Here is a 20,119-nt window from a genome sequence, read left to right as displayed (position 1 = left end):
CAAGCCAAACTTATGTGCTGCTCTTGCAATTTCGATTTTTTATGATGTAAGCTTTGTTTTAATATATTTAAATAACAAAAAAGCAAAAATAATTGTTGTTTTAGCAGTGTTTTAAGTTGCCTTATTTAACTGCTTTTTGGCTTTGGTGAGCTAATTTCTTGGCCACAATCTTCATCTTTGAAACAAAACATGGCAAAAATCAAGGAGGTCAAAGTAACTGCCAACTATGCTTGGAGCCCAGCGGAAGCCCATCCAGTTTATATTGCTGCTGGCACTGCTGCACAACAGCTTGATGCTACATTTAGTTCCACTGCTAAACTAGAATTGTATGCAATTGATATGACTGATTCATCTGTAGCTGCAAAATGTGAAGGTCGCGTGGAAACTTCCAATAGGTATGTTTGTGGTTGACTCTGTGTGTATAGTCCCTAGGAAAAAAAAATATTTTGTTCAGGTTTCAGAAAGTTGTATGGGGTGGAACACATGCTGAATCCTCGCATGCAAATGGTGTCATCGTTTGTGGAACAGATAAGGGTGGAATTGAAATATACAGCCCAGACAAAATTTTGAAAGGAGATGATGATTGCTTAGTGGATCACACCCTAAAACATACTGGACCAGTTGGTGCACTTGACTTTAACCCATTTCAGGTATACATATATACATTGCACTTTATAATGTTAATTACTTGAAAACGTGCAGTGGAGACACACTTTATATATGCAGAAAAATTTATTTGCTTCTGGTGCCAGTGAACGAGAAATATTTATTTGGGACATGAAGAATCCAGGAAATCCAATGACACCAGGAGCAAAAACACAACCAATAGCTCCAATTAGTGCAATCTCATGGAACAGACAGGTGCATGGTTTTGCATAATCAAGTTTGAGAAATGTTTGCAAAACATGTATATATTACCTGTACCTTTTATATTATATTTTTGCATGCTTTTAACATTTGTACTGCACAATACACAGGTGCAGCATATTCTGGCATCAACAAGTGCAATAACTTCTGGTCCTTGCTGTGTTGTTTGGGACTTGAGGAAAAACGAACCCATCATTAAAGTTCAAGATCCTTCGGGACGGGTAATTTTTTTGTAAAATAGCTTTATGATTAGAATGTTTTGAACTTATGTTCAATATCACACAATACAAGTAGAGTAAATATGTTCATAATGATGTAAAATAACGACAATTCATTTTTGCTTTTTGCAGATGCAATGTAGTGATGTAGCTTGGCACCCAGAGGTTGCCACCCAGCTTGTTCTTGCATCAGAAGATGACCATTCCCCTGTTGTACAGTTGTGGGATTTGCGTTTTGCAACTTCACCAATGAAAGTAAGAGAGCATGTGCATTTTTTGTCTCAGTATTTGTTTCTTGCATCATGGGAAGTATCAGATAGCATTTTTTTGAAATTTTTTTTACTTGGCAAAATAGGAAAATTACAAAATGAAAATGCCCCAAACCAATCTATTTTTTAAACAGGTTCTTGAAAAACATCAAAAGGGAGTAATGTCAGTTTCTTGGTGTCCAAGAGATCCAGATCTTCTTCTTTCCTGTGGCAAGGACAATCATGTGTTCTGTTGGAACCCCAACACATCACCTCCTGAGGTAGACATTTACATTGTTACTACATAGTTGTTTATTTATGATATTTTTTTTGTTTTATCTTTAAGTCTGTGAGTAAATTGTAATGCTTAATTGTTTTCAGATTGTTTATGAATTCGAGACAAATGCTCAGTGGTGTTTTGATGTGCAATGGTGTGCCAGAAACCCTAATGTGATTTCTACTGGTTCTTTTGATGGAAGAATCGTTGTTCATTCTTTGATGGGTGGTGGGTCTGCAATAGAAGATGATGTACATGAGGAAAAACAAAGAAATGCTGTAAGGCAGTACACTTGTTTTGGTTGTGCAATGCCAAAACAACAGTTTTAAAATTAATGTCTGTATTAAAAAGTAAGAGACGCAAGTGCCTGGCACTAATTCACAACATAACAAGCATGTGATGAACAAACAATTAGAAACTATGCCTTATTTATTCTCCACTCTCTAAGAATTTGACCTTATAATAGAATCAGGAGTTATAAATCCATGGAGTAAAATGGGTATTATTTGTTTTTGCCACTGTAACCCACAGGTGGCTGAAGCATTTGGTACGAACTCACTTCCAGCTGAACGGCCACAATCAAATGCAACGGCACAGAAACGAAAAGCTGGAGTTCCTCTTAAAAAGCCTCCTAAATGGATGAGGACACCATGTGGAGCTTCTTTTGCTGTGGGTGATATTTAATGTCTGTCCCAAATACAGTCAGACTTCATTAATTCGTACATCTGAAAACCCTGCTATTCGACACAAAACTTATAGAAAAGATTTTTCCAAGCATGCTTTTCACCCCTTATACCATTAATCTGGACTAAACCAAAATTATAATGATGAAACTCAGTGGTCCAGATTAACGAGGCCTGAATCTGAATGTACGTTTTTTGTATGTTACTAAAATGTATTTCAAATATTTAAGAATTATGATGAAAAGTGTTGATAGTCTGTTTTAAGTTCATTTGATCAATTCAATTTTAAGATTTTCTTTTACAGTTTGGTGGCAAACTCGTCACTTTCCAACATGAGGCAACAACTGAACCTCAGCAACACCAAGCTGCTAAAAGAACTGTCACTGTGAACCAGGTAACTGCAGGATAAAGTACAAAAAAGTACATGTATTGATCAGAATGAACTGTGTACGGTATTGGGTTTATAAATATATATTAACCTCCTTGAAGGTGGTGACTGAAAAAGAACTGCTCGAACAGTCCAAAGAACTTCGCAATGCTCTCACAGACAACATGCAGTGTTCTACTTTTTGTCAGCAAAGGTTTACTGAGGCAAAAACCGAGTTTGATGAAAACATCTGGAGCTTTCTCAAGGTAAGTGTCCTGTTACATTTGATTTGTAGTAAAAACATGCTTTCAATAAAAATTGTTCATTAAACTATTTATACTCTTAAATAATTTAGGTCAATTTTGATCCTGATCCAAGACAGCAATATCTACAACTTTTGGGTTACAGTGCAGCTGAATTAAAATCCAAGGTAGTGCACATGCCTGTTTTACAAAATATGTGTATATATGGTTTTAATTTAAAGATGTTGTCTACTGTACCATATGTATAGGGATAACCTACTAGTTGTCTTTCAGGAAATTGTCTTGTAGGTTATGGAGAGTAACCCTGAAATTATTATTTTTCATTTGTAGTAACACTTTCAGCACAGCATAGATTTGAATTTCTGATAGAAATTCTTACTTTGAAAAATCTTTTTATTGTTTTCAGTTCAACTCTGTTATTAAAGAGAAGTCGTCAGTAAATGGTGATCTGACATCACAAATTAATGATGTTTCTCTCAATGACAGTGTGAGTATGCTGCTTAGACTTTTCTGACCAATACTGTTAATATTTCCTCCGTTACCATAATTCTCTTTATTAGCCATTTAATTGTACTTAATTCAACTCTTTGTGCAAAAACAGGAAAATGTGGGAGCACTGCCTACTTTTTTGCATGTTAATTTTGGTTTAGTGGCATAGCATTTATAGGATTTAAAGAGTTTTGTGGTAAGTTGAGTTGTACCTTAAACATCAGTGTGCAGTGTCTGTAGCTCAATGATCATTATGTTTCATTTGCTTCTAAAAAATAACAATCTACGCAGTAAGATTGGCCCGTAATGTAAATTCAGCACTTTCTAACAGTAGTAGTTATGTAATGGCACCAAAATTACCAGCTTCTCTACAACCCCTTGATCAAGGAAGTATGTGCGAAATTGCACCTAGTCACAATTCTTGATAAATCTTTTTCAGAGCAACAACAGTGTCACAGCAAATGATAGCGTTCCATCAGATAGTATGGATGTGTTTGAACAAATTGCTGCCAAAGAAAAAACTCCTCCAAAGGCGGAAGTAAAACCAATGCAAATTCCAGTTACGGAAGGAGGTTAGTTTTGTTTCTTCAATCATATATTAAAACTCTTACTGATAATGTTTTTTTTTGTACATTGGATTACCTGATTTTGATTCTTCAGCCTTCACCGCTTCTTTGTATGTTTTAAACATTACATCAGAGTGTAAAAATTTTGCATGGCACAAATTTCAATGTTTGTGGATACTGCAGCAAAGTGCCTGAAGTTTGTCATCAGGTGGAGGACAAACAGAAAAGATTGCAACAACTTGTAACTGTTTTCTAGTGACCAAAAACTATAGCCAGATTAAATTCCTGTTGCTTTGAGAAAAAAAAAACAATAACGACTAAAGAAATGTGGCAGAAAATTGTTTTGCAACATAGTGAAAGTTGAAACTATTTTGCCAGATGTGCCCAAAGCTTCTCTTAAACAGGATACAATGGGCAGAAGACTGTCCACATTGGGTGTAATTGGTGAAGGTAGTGAACACAATAGTTGATTGTGCATGATATGCAATTACTTTTCTTTAGAGATTATCATCCATTTGCATCTGAAGTAATTTGTGTAGCAATTGGATCTACCCTCTTACCAGGGGATACTGTAATTTTTTGTCAACTAGCTGGCTAAAAAATATCTTCCCTAGGATGTGAATTTACCTTATCTAAACACATTAAGAAGCTTGCTTCGGGGTGCTATTTGCCATGCTATAATAGATATCTTTTTCACACACAAAATCTTGAAATAAAGAATATAGCTGCAGACAGGGCCACTATTAAAACCTGATAGGTGGCATCAGGGAGGTTTTCTCCTTTTTGCTGTAAACCAGATAAAAATACATGATTGTTTGTATTAGTAGAAACAAATAATGAAGTACACAATTACACACTGGAAAAATAACATACGCATACAAGTTGGATACAAAAACAATGTCCTGAAGACAAATACACCTAACCAACAGACATGTTTGCCCCAAAACCATTTTTTTACTGTTATGGACTGGCAATCTTTTCAGTTTCGGTTTATAGGGTGGCATTCTCTCTTGCAGTTGTTGTAGTAATTAACAGTATTTGTGTTCAGTTTATGTTATTCTAATTCAGTCACGAGAAGATATAGTTCATTTTACACATTCACTGTTGTCTGGGTGTTTGTGTACATTAGACTTTCCCATTCTTGAATTTTTTGTTTACGTAGAAGCACGGTCAGCATGTCTGGTTGCACAGTGTAACTTAGGCCTGACACAAAGTAGCGTAGACGTGAAATGAAGAGCTCAGCTGGTATGCTGCCCTGGGTGGAATTGTTGTTGGTATTTCTATTTGATTCTGAATTTTCATCATTGCTTATTTTGAGTCGAAGGTTTATCCCTTAAAAAAAAACCATATTATTATATTTATTATATTTTATTATATAACATCAAAAATCATTTTGATGTTTATTATATAACATCAAAAATCATCACAACAATTGAAATGTTTTCTTTCGTGCCCCTGCGTGTTTCAGTGTGATTCACTTGTTGCGTTATACCTGATGAAGTCTCGCCGCATGGCAGACGAAACGTCGTAAAAAATACAGTACGTTTATGCCAGAAGATCAGTACATTTTTAATTGCAATATACCTGGCAGCAACAGGAATTTCATTTTAAAATGTTTATCTCCCATGCATTAGTTTGGTATGACATAATTTATCAAATCATGTTTTGCCAAAGGAAACTTGTTTAACCCTGCTTATTAAAGAAATTGAAAGAGCTCAAGCTTACCATTGGTTGTTACATTGATATTTTCACTTGGTATTAAGTGAGCCCCACTGTAGGAAACCACAATCTTCACAAATTTGTCGGTCTGTGTCCAGTTAAATGAAGTTATGATTTGTTTAGTCTTTTGGCCCTGATTCAAACATAGATGTTATGGCTTAGAAGTTTTTCATCTTAGTAAATACCAACGAGTTACCTACCTCTTTGGCACCACCATGTGGCAGTGTGGTGGCCCTCTTTAAAATAGTTTCATCTAATTCTTGACTTTCTGTATTTATAGAGTCACAGCAAAATAATTGGTTTCTGTTGAAAAACGACATAGTATTGTGAGATTTAATTAGTTTACCTGTGTTGATTGCATCTTGGCTGCTTGCTCGTTTCATTTTAACTTTTCTTCTTCCCCTGGTACGTACAAGTCTGTCTAGACTGAGACGGTTTGCTGAACCCCAAACTGGACTGTCCTCATCTTCCGTTTGTGTCTCCGAGGCCACTCCGGACGATGTTGTCTGTTAACACCAAGATCAACAAATGAGTTTTATGCTGTGATTATTGACTTTTCAGTAATAATAATAATACATGCTTGCATTGCATTATCCATGGAAACAAAAAAGTTGGCTGACAAAATTTTCAATGACATTTTTTTTCATTCAATGACAAAATTCATCTCATACATTTGACTTTCACCTCACCTGTGTTTCTGTGGTAAAACAGCGAGGTTGAAATTGGACCGCTTTATCATGCTTTCTTATAATTGTCTGAGTAGCTGCCACCCTTCCAGTTGTAAATGTTTGAGTGGATGCAGATAACACTTTAACATGGGCTGTCTGCGTGGCTTGCTCCATGAGAAGTGCAGGAATTAGCCATGGAACGGTCTGAGTTTCACATTCCTTTGTGGTTGTTTGTCTGTAAACATGTGGGAGTGGTGAATTTGTCACTTTAACTAAGCTTGAACTTAGCAAAGAAATTGTGAAAACTGCAATTGAATAATGTCTCCAAATATAAAAATCCAGTTTCAAACTTAGTGTGCCCTTTATTGCACCAAGTGTTCATATTATTAAATCGTTACTTCTTTTTATTAAATGTTGACATTGACTACCTTTTTTCTGCACTCTTTGTTCTTGTCACCCTTTGTTTAAAAAATGAAGAAAGAGTTTTTGTTTTGCTGTTTCTTCTGTTTAGTTCATCCAAATCAACATGAAACACCACTTGTTGATTTTCCCCTGTTGCCAAACTGGGTTTCGTGTTTTCAGATTTTTTTTCTGTCACTGAGCCATTTCCAATATCTAAATATGGTGGTCTTTTATGTTCTTCCAACACTGCTGGTGAACTTTGTTGCCATCGTAAAAGCTTGTGCATTTTATTCCTTGGTTTGGGAATCTTTGCCTCAGTCATGATTTTGGTTTCCGCTTTGGCCGGTGGAAGAACTTTGTTGCCATCTCTAAAAGTTGCAAACGGAAATAAAAAGCTAAATTTGCAATGAGATAGTTTACATATATTAAAAAAAAGTGGAAATAATAAATGCAAACTCAAAATCAGTTCAAGGGCATTTAAACATACATTGAAGTAGTTTAAATTTAAATTGGATGAAGAAATGCTGTCAATCCAATACAGATATAAACTGCCATTTAATTATGTTACCTTTCAGTTTGTGTTGCAACACCATTGACAGGTGTGGACGCTTTTTTGGTCGGTTTCCTGTCACCTTCTTTTAACTTCATAAGGCGTGAAGAGATGGTGCTGGATCCAGACGATGCATTGAAGTCTCCCCTTCTTAGTGTCTGAATTACTGGTTGATGATAAGAATCCTCCACCTTGATGCTGGTTGGAAGAGTCTTTGCCTTCTCATTGCTTGACGTTGGTGATATTTCTTTCCACATGGCGGCTTTGGGTGTAGTTGGGCTTGTAGGTGGTTTCACCTTTTTCGTTGTTGTTGTTGAATTGTCTTTAGTGTTTTCAATATATGTCGGTTTTAACTTGGCACGATGGTTCTTTGACATTTGCTCTATTTCATCAGCTGTAAACTCTTTCAAAGGTGGTTCCATGGGTGGGTGAAGTTTGATTTCAGGCATCTGATGCTGTTGCTTCTTTGTATGAGTTTGTTCAACTTTCTTCTTGCCTGAAGTCCTTGCATTTTTTTTATGTGTATTTTTTTCATGGGATAATTTTTGAGATTCCATTTTAGGATCTTTAGTTTCTGAAGTTGCCTTTTTATCTATAGTTGTTTTTTGCTTCTCGTTTTGCTCAAATTTGTTTAAATTACTTTCTGTGTTGCTTTGTTTCAATTTTTTCTCTCTCTTGTCATTTTTGTCTTCAGATTTCTAAAAATTAATTTAGGTTTATATAAAGCAAATTGAACTTATAACAAAACATTTCAAGTTAAAAGTATAAAAAGATTACCTTTCCATTATCACTGGGTTCTGACACAGCTTTTTGAAGCTTTTTGTGTTCTCTCTGTTTTTTTGGTTGTACTTCTACCTTTGCTGCATGTGAAAGTTTGTCTTCACTGTTTCCAGCTTGCTTTGAAATTCTCTCCTTGGATCGCTCGGTCTTTCTATGTTCCTGTATATAAACATAATAAATTGCCAAAGTTTGAAGATACAAAAACTGCTGGTGGTCTCAAAACAATGGAAGACATTCATACCTTTCTGTGTTCACTTTTAGAATTAGATTTAAGATGGGGATCCTTTGAGCCATCCTTGCGTTTTTCCATTCTTGGATCCAGTGTAGCTGCTTTCTTTTTTTCATTCCCATGTTTACCCATCGACTTGCTGTCTTGGATTTCGCTGTTACTGGGTGCATGACTCCTTGACTTTGGTCTGTCACCATAGCGATGTCTGTCATCCTGATGGTGCTTGCTTGAATGTCTTAAATCTCTTTTTAGTTTTTGTCTTTCATCAAGCAGTAGTTGGTACACCGCTTCATTGTGACACCTCCGCAACAAGTCGTCAATCTCATGAAGTTTATCCTCCCTGTGCTGTGATGACATCATTCAGGGCTCATCTTGCATTCACACCATCATCCTTATTGTCACAGCAACAACACAGAAACAACATTCCTTCCACTAGCAAAACTTTGCACTTCACAAGCTATTGAGTTAAAAGAAAAACACTGTAAAGAACACTTAACTAGCGTTTCAGAGCAACAGCCCCTGAAGGGTAAAGCTTTCAACACAGCGACAGGATGCATCTCCTTCCATGCAAACATGCCATAGAGAGGGTTTACCTGCGCAGGTTTAAACCCCTCTTGAAAGGTCGAACAACGATTCATTGATTTCATTCGGCCGCATGTTGTTGCCACCGCCGAGCGCCGCACGCTCGTGTAACTTTTACACGTTTTACTCATTGAATCGAAGGTCTCCGCACTGACCCTTATTGATATTAGGACTGCAACGTTGATAGTTTACTCTTGCGCAAATCAATAAGGCGCTTAAGCAAATGTATTTTCAAATTAAATTCCTCCACGGGGTTGGATGATGCAAAACTGTAAAGGTAGTGAAAGCTATTTTTCGGTCTCGCGTTTCACAGGTTGTAGTTCATCATTTACCAACCGCCAGGCGAATTTTCGTTCTTACATTCCAGGGTTTAGGAAAACCACTTAGGATAAAGGGACATTAACTTAAGTGTGTGTGTTTTTAACAAAAACTGCGTAATTTGCGTGACGCCTTTTATTCCCAAGAATTTTGTAACTATATTCAAAGCACACATTCCTGTAATTATCTTACACCAGATGTTACTTTGAACACCCAATCGAACTGACCTTCTATGTGTCAATGTGCTATACTGTTAAGCAACCACAGCCAAATCCAATAAACTCGTATGTACGCGAGAAGGCTTCACGCAGCTGCCACAATAATAACGCAAGCTCATAGACGTCTTATCTAAGAATGGGCGCCGAGTTTCCCTCCTTCCCATAACAAGTAATCCAGGAATGTGGCAGCGTTGAAGCGCCACCAGCAGTTCATTGTGCTCACCCAAACCTTCACGCCGTTATGCGTCGACGATGATTCTTATTTTGCCTCAAAACCCCGCTCCTTGTTTTGTTAACGGCTCGACGCATTTTACTCGGCCACTGTAGAACTACTGGGGAGACCGCGTAACTTTCTTGTGCATGTTTCGTTTCTTGTGTTCGCATGTATCAGTAGCGTGTGGTTTAGTAATAATCACTAGAAGTAGGAAATACGGACCAAGCGTATTTCGCCGCATAATTGCGAAGTTATTTGTTTTTGCCTCATGCTTTTTATTCGCTGTTGAATGATCAGGACCAATAGTTTTACTAACTTTAAAAAAGAATATTTCATTCAAAATATTGATTCGTTCAAAAAGCGATTACAGAACTAATGCTATTACTGACCATTAGAGCCTGAAAAGTCAGTGTTTTGTTGACTAAATGTGGCAACTGAACAAAGAATTATTATTCCCCCAAATTTTTACTTGTGAGATGATTTTATCAAAAACACATTCTGAAGCGCTGCTTCCTTATGAAAACATTCTTCATTTCTCCCAACTTCAACAACTCTCTCATAACCGCGTTTACGTAATACCGAACCTCTCATCATTCCAAGATCCGTCAGACAAATTCCTAATCCCTATAATCTTTTCCATCTGCATTTCATAACTCAAGAAGGCCTCACTAACAAGCAGCTTTCAAAATGAACCGCATTGACACTGAGCAAAGCCACATCCATCGGCAACTCAATCTTTCGGTTGTAAACTTGTTCCGTTTTTCCTTACAGCGGTTTCTCGGTGCCACTTGAACGTTCCCAGTCGCAGTATTGCTCGTGAATCGTTTTCCGCTCCTTTTTCTTGCATTTCTTTCGGGTAAACTCGCTTGACTGTGACCGACCACCCCCTATTTTCAGTTTTTTGGTTTCTGTCACTCAATGCAGTTCTTTCTAACGTTGTTGTGCTTCAAACCTTGCTTGTGGAATTTACTATCTAGGTTTGACAACGTCGCACATCTGTTAGTGGAGTGGTTACTCCGACGTATAAATATAGCCTGGCACTACTTGTTACGCTCTGTTGACACTGATTGACGCTGGTCTCCAATTTTCTTTCGTCAAATTCCGGGCTTTCCTTTTCACTACCGTTCCCATCTTGCGGTTCGTGGTATTTCGTGCATCTATGGCCGACATTATCCAATTTATGCGTGGCAACCGCTATCGCGCGAAACCATCCGTAAAATCATGACGTAATGTTCTCGAACTGATTTAAGTCCGACTGCCATCGGCTTTTTTCAACTGCATTACCCGCAGTGTTTTACTCTTCTGTCGGCAAGAATTGCAAAGATTATTGGTTGAATTACGTTTTGGTTATGATGCTGACCATGTAACGACCATGAGTCAAATTTTACTTAAAACCGTGTAATTTCTGTAAAACTCGAACTTTCATCACAAAGCTGACCATTCCTAGCAATGTCAATTTTCAGGCCAAATTCAATAAAAACCAGCTGACTGATTTTAGCAATCATGATGTATTGATTTGACTTCCAAAGATTGTTATTTTTTTTTGAAAGTTAACACTTTCGGTAATTTCTCCATTGTAAAAAATAAGTTTGTATTTGTCTTAATAACGAGAAAGTTAAGAGTTTGATTCTTTTAAATTGAGACTTGGGCCTGATTCGAAAAGTTTTTACAAAATACGCAGTGACAACAATGTTTTGTATAACTCTCACTGATTTGTCACAGATTTGGACAGCATGATCAGCCAAGCTTTATTGATCGGTGATTATGACGCAGCTGTTGATCTATGTCTCCATGGCGACAGGATGGCCGACGCGATCGTGATTGCAATCGCAGGAGGAGAACAATTGCTCGAAAAAACGCAAAAGAAATATTTTGCTGCATCTGAGTCGAAGATTTCTAGAGTAGGTTCCTTTTTCCAAAAAATAAGTCGCACATGGCATTTAATAGTAATTCACTTGTTATAAGTACACGAGGACGTAATACATAATTTAGTTGCGATCAGAACAATCCATTAATTTTTGCGTCAGATCATATTACAAATTTGTGTTGAACTCTTACTCGCGTGGTTTATTTTTATTGTATTTACGATCAGTTTTTCATATTTATTTTATCCGTTCAGCTTTTATCGGCGGTTGTGACGAAAGATTGGCAAGACGTTGTAAAGTCATGCGAGCTCGAGAATTGGAAGGAAGCTCTCGCGTCACTTCTCACCTACGCAAGTCCTGACGAACTGATCACTTTGTGTGGTAAGATAAACGTCTTACACTCCCGGGTGCAATGTTGAAAGATTGTTTTCCGTCTGATCCTAAAGCAAAGGATATAATTCCTGCAGTTTTTTGTGACTTTGTGTTCGTGTATGTCGATAAATTAAAGAAAATCGCCACAGTCGGATGTGTTTTGAAAACACGCAATATACAAATTAAAAATATGTCCCTGTTTCTGCATATCTTTAGAATCGCAACGTTTTTATTTCGCAGACGAGCTCGGTGGGCGTTTAGAGGGCAGCGCAGAGAACAGAGCCCACGCCTGCCTTTGTTACATTTGTTCGGGAAATATTGACAGGTTGGTGAGATGTTGGGATTCGGCGAAACCAAAGAGCGACGAAAGTGATGATGGATGCAAAGCTATACAAGTAAGGTTACAGAATAGTGGTAGTGTACTTTTTACCCCTACAAGTGCTAGTCTATTTGTGTCACTGCATGCGAAGAATGGTTGCAAGAATATTGGTGCAGTTATTTTTTAAATTGTTTGACGTACGGAACTTTTGTGCTCATCTTGTGCTCATCTAAAAATTCCGCTGGCCCAGACGAGGCAAAAAGCATTAAAAAACGAAATACAAAGAAAATTTACTTAAGAATGTTTGATCATATTCATCAACACCTTGCTTCCAACCTGGTTTAAAAAAACAATTAACATTAAATTATAACATTGCAAGATACATACGTTCATACAAACCAAATGTCAAATCTTGCCATTAAGCTCCAGGAAAGGACACAACCTTTTTTGTAATGAGTTGTTGTTGCAGGATCTGGTCGAAAAAATTATGGTTCTTTTCCGCGTGGTAGAGCAACAGAGTCAGGGCCGTTCGGCGGCGGGTTTTGGTGAAGCATCTGCCGACAAACTCGCGGAGTACGCGTCACTGCTCGCTGCACAAGGAGAACTTGCACCTGCCATGGAAATCCTACCTCGAACTTCGAACAAGGTTAGATGGCCGTAAAGTTATTGATATTTGTCACGACTGACGATGTCTATGATTAGGCGATTATATATTATTCGACACAATGACCTTTCTACTGAAAAAAAGGATTGTTAGGAACACAACTCACGGGTTTTCTCATAATTCTGAGTATAAAGGGACTGGCCCATATTGCTATTAACACTGTCATGTTTAAAAGAAGACGTTTCGGCAAAAACTTATGCCATCATCAGTTTGAAAGGATTGCTGTTTTTACATAAAAGCGGTCGAACTTACAATCACACTCGTAGCAGGTTTTTAAACACTGGCGGGAGTGTTTGAAATGTCGCGCACAAAATAATGCCCATGCGAAAAACCTTCGGCATGACCGGAATGCGTTGGTGTGAAGCGGATACTCCCCTTGTGTTTTCGTCCTTACAAACTGATGTCAAGCGTTAACACCTTTTTCCCAGGAGGTCATCCAGATACTACAAGATCGTCTATTCCACGCCCAGGGTGATATGGTGGCCGGCGTCCAACCTCCCCCTTTCCCATTTGCTCGCGACGGAATTCGTTTCGGTCAACGACCCGAAGTTCAGGTGCTTCCCCAGAGACGAGGTAGAGGTTTATCACGTGATCTTAGTTTCTTTCGCCAGAAAGCGCTGACACACGAGCTATTACGGATTTTGCAGATATGTACGGCCGACAAACACAGCAGAATGCTTACTCGCAAGCTGCTACGTCAATGATTCAAACCGCATCTCAGCCGCAATCGTACACAGTAAGATGATTTTTGAATATTATATTTTGTTTACTGCGAGGAACTGAAAATGCCCATAGGGCGATATATATATTCCTGATCATAAGCCAGGGTGATCCTGTAGCAAAAAGCTACTGTTTTTTTTTAGTGTTATTAAATAAGTTACATTGATCGCCAGGCCTGCATCTGCAGTGTTTGGGAAGATCCCAATATTTCAGCTTGTGATGTAAGTTTTTTAATAATATTTACGTCATGTTACTTTTATTTTCGAAAAGACCAAGAGTCGATACTACATGTATTAATCTGCTACATGTAACACCTTTTTGTTATGATGTGAACATGGACATATCTCGGATTTTTAAAGGGGAATGGTCCAAATATTTTGGGGAAAATCCCTAATTTTTTAGCCCTAATAATAATGTTATCAGACCCCTTAGAACCGACTCTGTATACGTCTCCGAATGCACAACATTCCGATTTTCTTTATAGCCACGTTCGCAAGCGTTGCGGTCTCAGAGTCAGCCGTCGCCGAACCCGTACTCGTCTACACGTCCCTTGCAACAGAGAAATGCGTACACAGGTTGGTATGAACAACGTACCGATATATCATTTGATTATATTTGTGCGTCTGCGCCAGTCAGTTCAGTGCGTATGAATGATTATAAGCGCCGCGAGACGAATGAAATAAACAAACTAGGAGTAAAAATTTCCCCGCAAGTCGGAATTTCTCGGCCGTTGGAAATCCCGCATCCTCGATCGTTTACATTGAATTTGGGACTTTTTGTAGTGATTTAATCACCGCTCCAATAGTCTATTGTAGATTAGCAAGACACCATTATCCCGTATTGAATGGCATTTATAATCACTGGTAAGAAGTCAGCAAGGTTACAGCTGATTATTAGTTAACCGTCATTGCGATGACCCATATTTGTTTTTGAAAATCGATTTCCTGTCTGACTTTTAATGCTTTTGTTCCTCAAATCAAAGCGTACATTTTTTGGATAAAAGAACAAAACTAATATCACCGGCTTTGACAATTTCTTTTTGCATTGTGCATAGATATTTCGCATAGCATGAAATCCGCAACCAGAACAACGTATTTTAGTGTTCCCCTGATTGTTAGCTATATGTCAGGGATCACGCGTCGCTTCCAATTAGTTGACGAGCCTTCAACGCCCTTGCTCGTCCTTCGTATTTGAAGGCACGCCTTCCCCACCCCCACCTTCATCATTTATTAATTATTTACCAGGATCGCCACAGGTTCCAGCAAGCTTGTACAACCCTCAGTCGGTTTCCGCTTCACCGAGTTTCCCTGCCATGCAATCTTCCGCACCGGCGGCAATGATGCAGGTGAGTGGATGGATTTTCCACTTGTATACACATTACTACACATCCTGATGAGAATACAATCACCATAAAAATGAAGTGTTTTTTTTATGAAAAGTAAAATAATTATTGTATTACTGGATATTGCCACTCACTTATGGTTCATGTTATCGATTTCTCTTACAATCGTGCATGCAATAATTTAGAAACAAACATTGTAAATGCAGCTTCTGAATAAAGTGATTGTTTTTGGAGCAAAACTTCTGTGCTCCCACGTATGTCATATTGAACAACACTATACCTGTGACAGGTACAACCTCAGCCAACTATGACTTCGCCCTACCAACCTTATCAGCCACCAGCTGTTTCAAACGGACCCAGGAGCCAAGTGGGCCAAATGCAACCTCAGGCCCCTACACAGAACCCCCCTTCCTCTATGCCGGGTCCTCCCCCGAGCGGTGGTGACGCATTGAGAAAATCATCAGCTGGATGGAATGACCCCCCTGCTCTGGACCCCAACAGAATCCCACGTAAAAAGAAGGTATGTTGTTGTGTTTGTACGACAATTAATGAAACGTCGGTCACCAGACCCGATTATCTGTGCCCACTTCATAGTTTTTCGATATCTCCTCAGATTTTCTGAAGTGTAGCCAACATGTAAATAAAAAAATGTTTTGTATGTTTTTTTTCCGATTTGTAAATCCGAGAAAAAGGTTTTGAACCGAAAGGTCATTTTATCTTGCTGCAACCTGTTTCCATAGCAACCAATGCAACCAGTTATAAAACCAGAAGAACTGAATCTAATGACCCCAGCACCCCAACCTCGTGCCCCCCAACACCCCGGTTTTATGCAACAACCCCAACCCTCCGGGGCACCGATGGCTCATGGACCTGCAATGGGTTATCCGCAACAGATGCCCATGAACCCACAAACCCAAGCTGCTAACATGGTTCAGCAAATGCAGGTAAATAATACGTTTGTCAAACAATTTACTGTATTACCACGACAAGATTCATGTATTTTTTTCACATGTTTGTACTTTAAAATGTGGAATATCCATGTCCGGTTATTATGCACACAACAACAATTTAATGAAAGGTTTATGATAGCAAAAAAGTACCGAAAATTAAAACCTGAACAAAAATATTTTATGAAGCAAACTGAGACAAGCTACAGCGAGGAAAGTGAATTGTTGGACGTCGATTATTTGCAGGTTGATTGTAGTCAAATTTCTGTCGGAGTAAACGATGCCTAACGTAGATGTGTTTAACCACGTTGTAGAATCCACACCAATTGTTCCTCAACATCTGAGCCTTTTGCCCAAGCAAAATTCTTTAGTACTAAAACGAAAATGAGCGCTCAATGTGTTGTAGATGTAGTTTAATTGGTATACATTTGAAATTTGAAGTACTTCTTTAGTTTGGTAGATGAGGTCTTTGTATTTGTTTTTACGAGAAAGTCGCAGCATGGTAACGTTAATTGCCGCAGTCGGTAGCTAGTTAATGAAGCGGTCGTACGGTATAGATAGTGTAAAAAAAACTACTGGCTACCAGTAATTTCGTAGAGGTATAGAAAATACGACAATATGTCAACATGTTGTTGGAAGTAAGTGACTTATTTCACAAATTTTATAAAGTAAAGTCGTAATGCTTGTATTTGTTTTGTGATTTATTTTTGAATTATAGAGGGAATCTCTATGGTCAATGCAAATTACATGCAACACGTTTTTGCTATTAGGATCTTTGGTTCAATCGCTTTTTACTCTACGTACCTAATTGCTTTCAAACCCTTTGACATTTGTCAAACGCACGATGAACCACTTTTCTTGTCATATAATACAAAAGTCGCTGTAACGAATATTTCTCCCACTCCGCTTTACTTGCAAACGCGCGGTTGTGGAGGTCATGACTCATCTCGCATAAGGTTAATGTTGTGTGGTGAGGTTGGGGTTGTGTCATACTTCGACCGCTGACCTTTAAACGATATTTACCAAGACGTATCAGTAAATTGAATTTCTCAGAACTGAGAAATGTATTAAAGTGGGGAAGTCTTAAACATTAATATCGTTTTCAGTGATGTTAATACACTCATCAAACTCGATTTTACAGAGTTACTTGTCAAATTTGATAATTATAATAAAAGAGTGGAAAGAAGTGAGGTAACCTTGTATTTTTCCAACCGGTCGATTACTTGGTTATCACAGTGACGCGAATAATACGGTGATCTCAACGCACTTCTTCTTCACAGCAAGCACCTATACCGACTGCATCTGTGCCAACTGCTGCTCCTAAGGCTGTACCCAAGGCTCCCATACCCGCTGAGCATCAAGTATTGCAAACACAATTCGACGAGCTTATTAAGCGATGCAACAGTCAAGCGACCAACGCGGTAATTCTTGGGACACGAACGATTGTTTGGCGTTTACTTTGCGTAAATGTGATCGTTAAGCTACATGTTTATACATTACAAAATCATCACAACTTTCCCCTTCACATATCTCGTTAAACCGTTTTTTTTGTGTGTGATATTTGTTGCAAAAGATTACAAGGGAGACATCTCCCTTGCGATAATTGATGCGGAAAACTGCTGTTGTTGCATACCCCATATACTGCCCCTTATGAAACCTCTTTATGAACCATAAAACACATTAATGCATATGTGTAACCAATTTATGTGACAGCAAATGAAACGGAAATTGGAAGATTGCAGTCGGCGTTTGGAATTTCTCTACGACAAACTGCGAGCATCTACGGTAAGTGTTTATCGATACACAACCAAGAAAAGATTTCTTTGTGAATATTCGACGACAATTCTTAAATGTTTGCTCCTGAAAAATATTGCATATGTTTTTATATTTTTTCAATGTGTCCCATGCTTTGCCGGTAGTCCGGCAGTCACTGAACCTGTTTTTGTTTAGCTGTCGCAGAACGTGGTGGCTGGCCTCCACCAGGTGGCGCAAAGCATCTCGGCACGTGACTATACGAGCGGGTTACGTCAGCATCAGCATATCGTGTCACATTCCAACTTCTCCGAAATCTCCGCCTTCATGCCTGGCGTGAAAACCATGCTTCAAATCGCTGGGCAACTGCGAATTTAAACAATTCTGCAAAATTCCAGCTCATCTGTCCTCTCGACCAAACGTGCATCAATAATAGATTTCGGGAGATAATTTACCATGTTCTTGTGCACCCGCTTTACTTTCTGGACCGTTATTTGTCGAACTTGTTTGTGCTTGTTTTGCCAAAACTCGTCATTTGTTGCTACCTTAACCCGTACGGCAAATAATCATTTAGTGGTGTAAATTAGAAATATTAAAAATCGAATTAAACTTCACATCTCATCAACCTTGTGTGCACTCGCCCAGACATTGCAAGGGAGAAATGCTTGTTGTTATTTCCACCTGTCACTTATACTTTAGCTGCATGTATTGTTTTTTCCACCATCCTATCTCTAGCCTTTCTTTGCCAACGCTTCTCACCTTTCCACAACCTTCCCTCGGGGTTGGGAGGTTCATAACTAATGCATCGCCACTAGTATAACCAAACCACAGTACATCCCTGCGCCATTCTCGTCTCTCTAACAATGTTGGTATCGCAAAATCCGTTTAAACTAATGCCGTTAGCTGTCCGCCGTCACGGTGTCGCTTTTAGAAAGATTTGTACAGAATATTTTATTGCTTCCCTCTATTCTTCCCCGTTGCCTGTATCGAAGTTACGTTTGCATTTGTAGGTTATGTCGGGGCGCATGAACTTGTGCGTGTTTGTGGCCCCCACAGAGTCATGATCCGCCTGGGTTTGTTGTTTGCTTTGTAGAGAATTGGTGCGAACCTGTCAATTAAATGTTCGCGTGGCAATAAAAGTGAAACTGACCGAGATTTCAAGCATTGAAAAGTCAAGACTTGAATACTGAGTTTGTGTAATTCCCTTGGGATCAAAATAAATCAACTTAACAGTTTCCCTCATCACAACAACATCAGTTACACAACAACAGAAAAAGAGTGAGGTTGACCCCGAGTTCTTTGTCTGCAACCATCTGTCGTGCATGGTACGCGACGCATTCTGAACTTCTCATTGTGGTGGAGTTTAGATCATGACCTGCGCCACCTATTCGATTTGGAAACCCAGTATAGAACAAAGTCCACGTCCTGTGTTTAATTAGTTCTAAATGCGCATTTAAATTGATGGTGATTAAGATTAATATCGGAAATCTGCTGTACTTTGAATTAAACAGTGGAATTTATTTGTTTGGCACCCAATGTACCAAGGCACAGAACAAATCCGCGGTGGAATAAATACTCCGGTACTAATATTTGCCACATGTAACATTGCATGGAAACGCGAAACCTGGGGATAACTTCATTACAATTAGTTCCAAGCGATTTGATCATACAGAGAAGGAAACTTGTGTATGCAAACAGTATGTAGGTTAATATGGACGACGCGGTGTACAGTTTCAGCACGATCTTCTTATGACTACAGATAACGTCAGTATAGTTGTTTGCCAAACCACGGAAATATTGTTTCCTTTAAATGTCGCAATAAGACTGATGCCAGATCGGCTCCAATGGGGAACACAGACAACTCGACGCAAAGCGTTTGTATTCTATCTTCAGGCATTTAAATGCCATCATCGGCAGCGTCCGCTTTGTTCAACACGTACTCGGAAAACAGCGCTGGCTCGGCAATTATTCGTGATATCCGTCTCACCGCTGCGCGATTGTGTTTCCATTCTCCAGCTCGCCTCCGCGTTGAGCGGCATCGCGAATCCTTTGTTCGTCGAACACGTTTTAGGCGGTAAACAAGAATCCGTCGCACGTCCCCGTGCATAGAGCAATATCCCGTGCATAAGCGCCGCAGAGGTCGCTTTGAAATTAAATGTGAATCCCGCGTATTTGGAAAATATTACGTGCAGGCAGTCATTCTGCTTGCTGATTTGACATTTCGCAGTGTATAAGTGTAAAATTTTGCGCAATCTTTCTCAACAAACATTGTTCAAAAGGTACCTTTTCCCACTATTACACAACGATATGAAATGATTTGATGCGCACTGATGGAAAACCATGGGTGTTTCAACAAAGCGACGTAATCCGTTGAGACTTGGTATTTCAAAGGTTACTGGTAATATTGCGACACTTTTTCCTGTTAGCAAAAAACGCAATATTGTCATTGTGCAGTAATTCCTATCGATGATCAGCAGCTT

The 20,119-nt window shown here is 38.8% G+C and overlaps 2 protein-coding genes across 2 annotated transcripts; one reads left to right on the top strand and one right to left on the bottom strand.

Moving 5' to 3' along the window:
* The first annotated feature begins 108 nt into the window (after positions 1-108).
* On the top strand, positions 109-18,794 carry LOC145912431 (protein transport protein Sec31A-like). The gene is made up of 26 exons (XM_082999891.1): positions 109-395; positions 455-650; positions 727-861; positions 978-1,088; positions 1,218-1,340; positions 1,489-1,614; positions 1,715-1,888; positions 2,142-2,279; positions 2,598-2,687; positions 2,783-2,926; positions 3,016-3,090; positions 3,330-3,410; positions 3,852-3,984; positions 11,381-11,559; positions 11,778-11,904; positions 12,136-12,290; positions 12,684-12,860; positions 13,307-13,451; positions 13,526-13,614; positions 14,083-14,173; positions 14,843-14,943; positions 15,230-15,460; positions 15,681-15,884; positions 17,168-17,308; positions 17,601-17,672; positions 17,838-18,794. Exons 1-26 carry the CDS (start codon positions 190-192, stop codon positions 18,015-18,017), a joined length of 3,624 nt encoding a protein of 1,207 aa, XP_082856017.1. The 5' UTR covers positions 109-189; the 3' UTR covers positions 18,018-18,794.
* On the bottom strand, positions 4,800-8,777 carry LOC145912432 (uncharacterized). The gene is made up of 9 exons (XM_082999892.1): positions 8,339-8,777; positions 8,095-8,256; positions 7,336-8,015; positions 6,794-7,135; positions 6,387-6,600; positions 6,044-6,203; positions 5,898-5,965; positions 5,704-5,830; positions 4,800-5,310 (listed from the first exon to the last, which is right to left on the bottom strand). Exons 1-9 carry the CDS (start codon positions 8,684-8,686, stop codon positions 5,069-5,071), a joined length of 2,343 nt encoding a protein of 780 aa, XP_082856018.1. The 5' UTR covers positions 8,687-8,777; the 3' UTR covers positions 4,800-5,068.
* Positions 18,795-20,119: the final 1,325 nt, after the last annotated feature.

Source organism: Ascidia mentula, chromosome 8 (genome assembly GCF_947561715.1).
Source record: "Ascidia mentula chromosome 8, kaAscMent1.1, whole genome shotgun sequence".
NCBI lineage: Eukaryota > Metazoa > Chordata > Ascidiacea > Phlebobranchia > Ascidiidae > Ascidia > Ascidia mentula.
This window is presented reverse-complemented; position numbering and strand designations above follow the sequence as displayed.

Bases quoted from the DNA above. Each gene is read 5' to 3' on its own strand.
- LOC145912431 (XM_082999891.1), top strand. From the start codon at position 190: ATGGCAAAAATCAAGGAGGTCAAAGTAACTGCCAACTATGCTTGGAGC. The intron at 11,905-12,135 runs GTAAGATAAACG...TTTATTTCGCAG, and splicing joins CGAACTGATCACTTTGTGTG to ACGAGCTCGGTGGGCGTTTA. The intron at 13,615-14,082 runs GTAAGATGATTT...TTTTCTTTATAG, and splicing joins CTCAGCCGCAATCGTACACA to CCACGTTCGCAAGCGTTGCG.
- LOC145912432 (XM_082999892.1), bottom strand. From the start codon at position 8,686: ATGATGTCATCACAGCACAGGGAGGATAAACTTCATGAGATTGACGAC. The intron at 8,016-8,094 runs GTAATCTTTTTA...ATTAATTTTTAG, and splicing joins AACCCAGTGATAATGGAAAG to AAATCTGAAGACAAAAATGA. The intron at 6,601-6,793 runs GTAGTCAATGTC...ACATGTTTACAG, and splicing joins ACAAAGAGTGCAGAAAAAAG to ACAAACAACCACAAAGGAAT.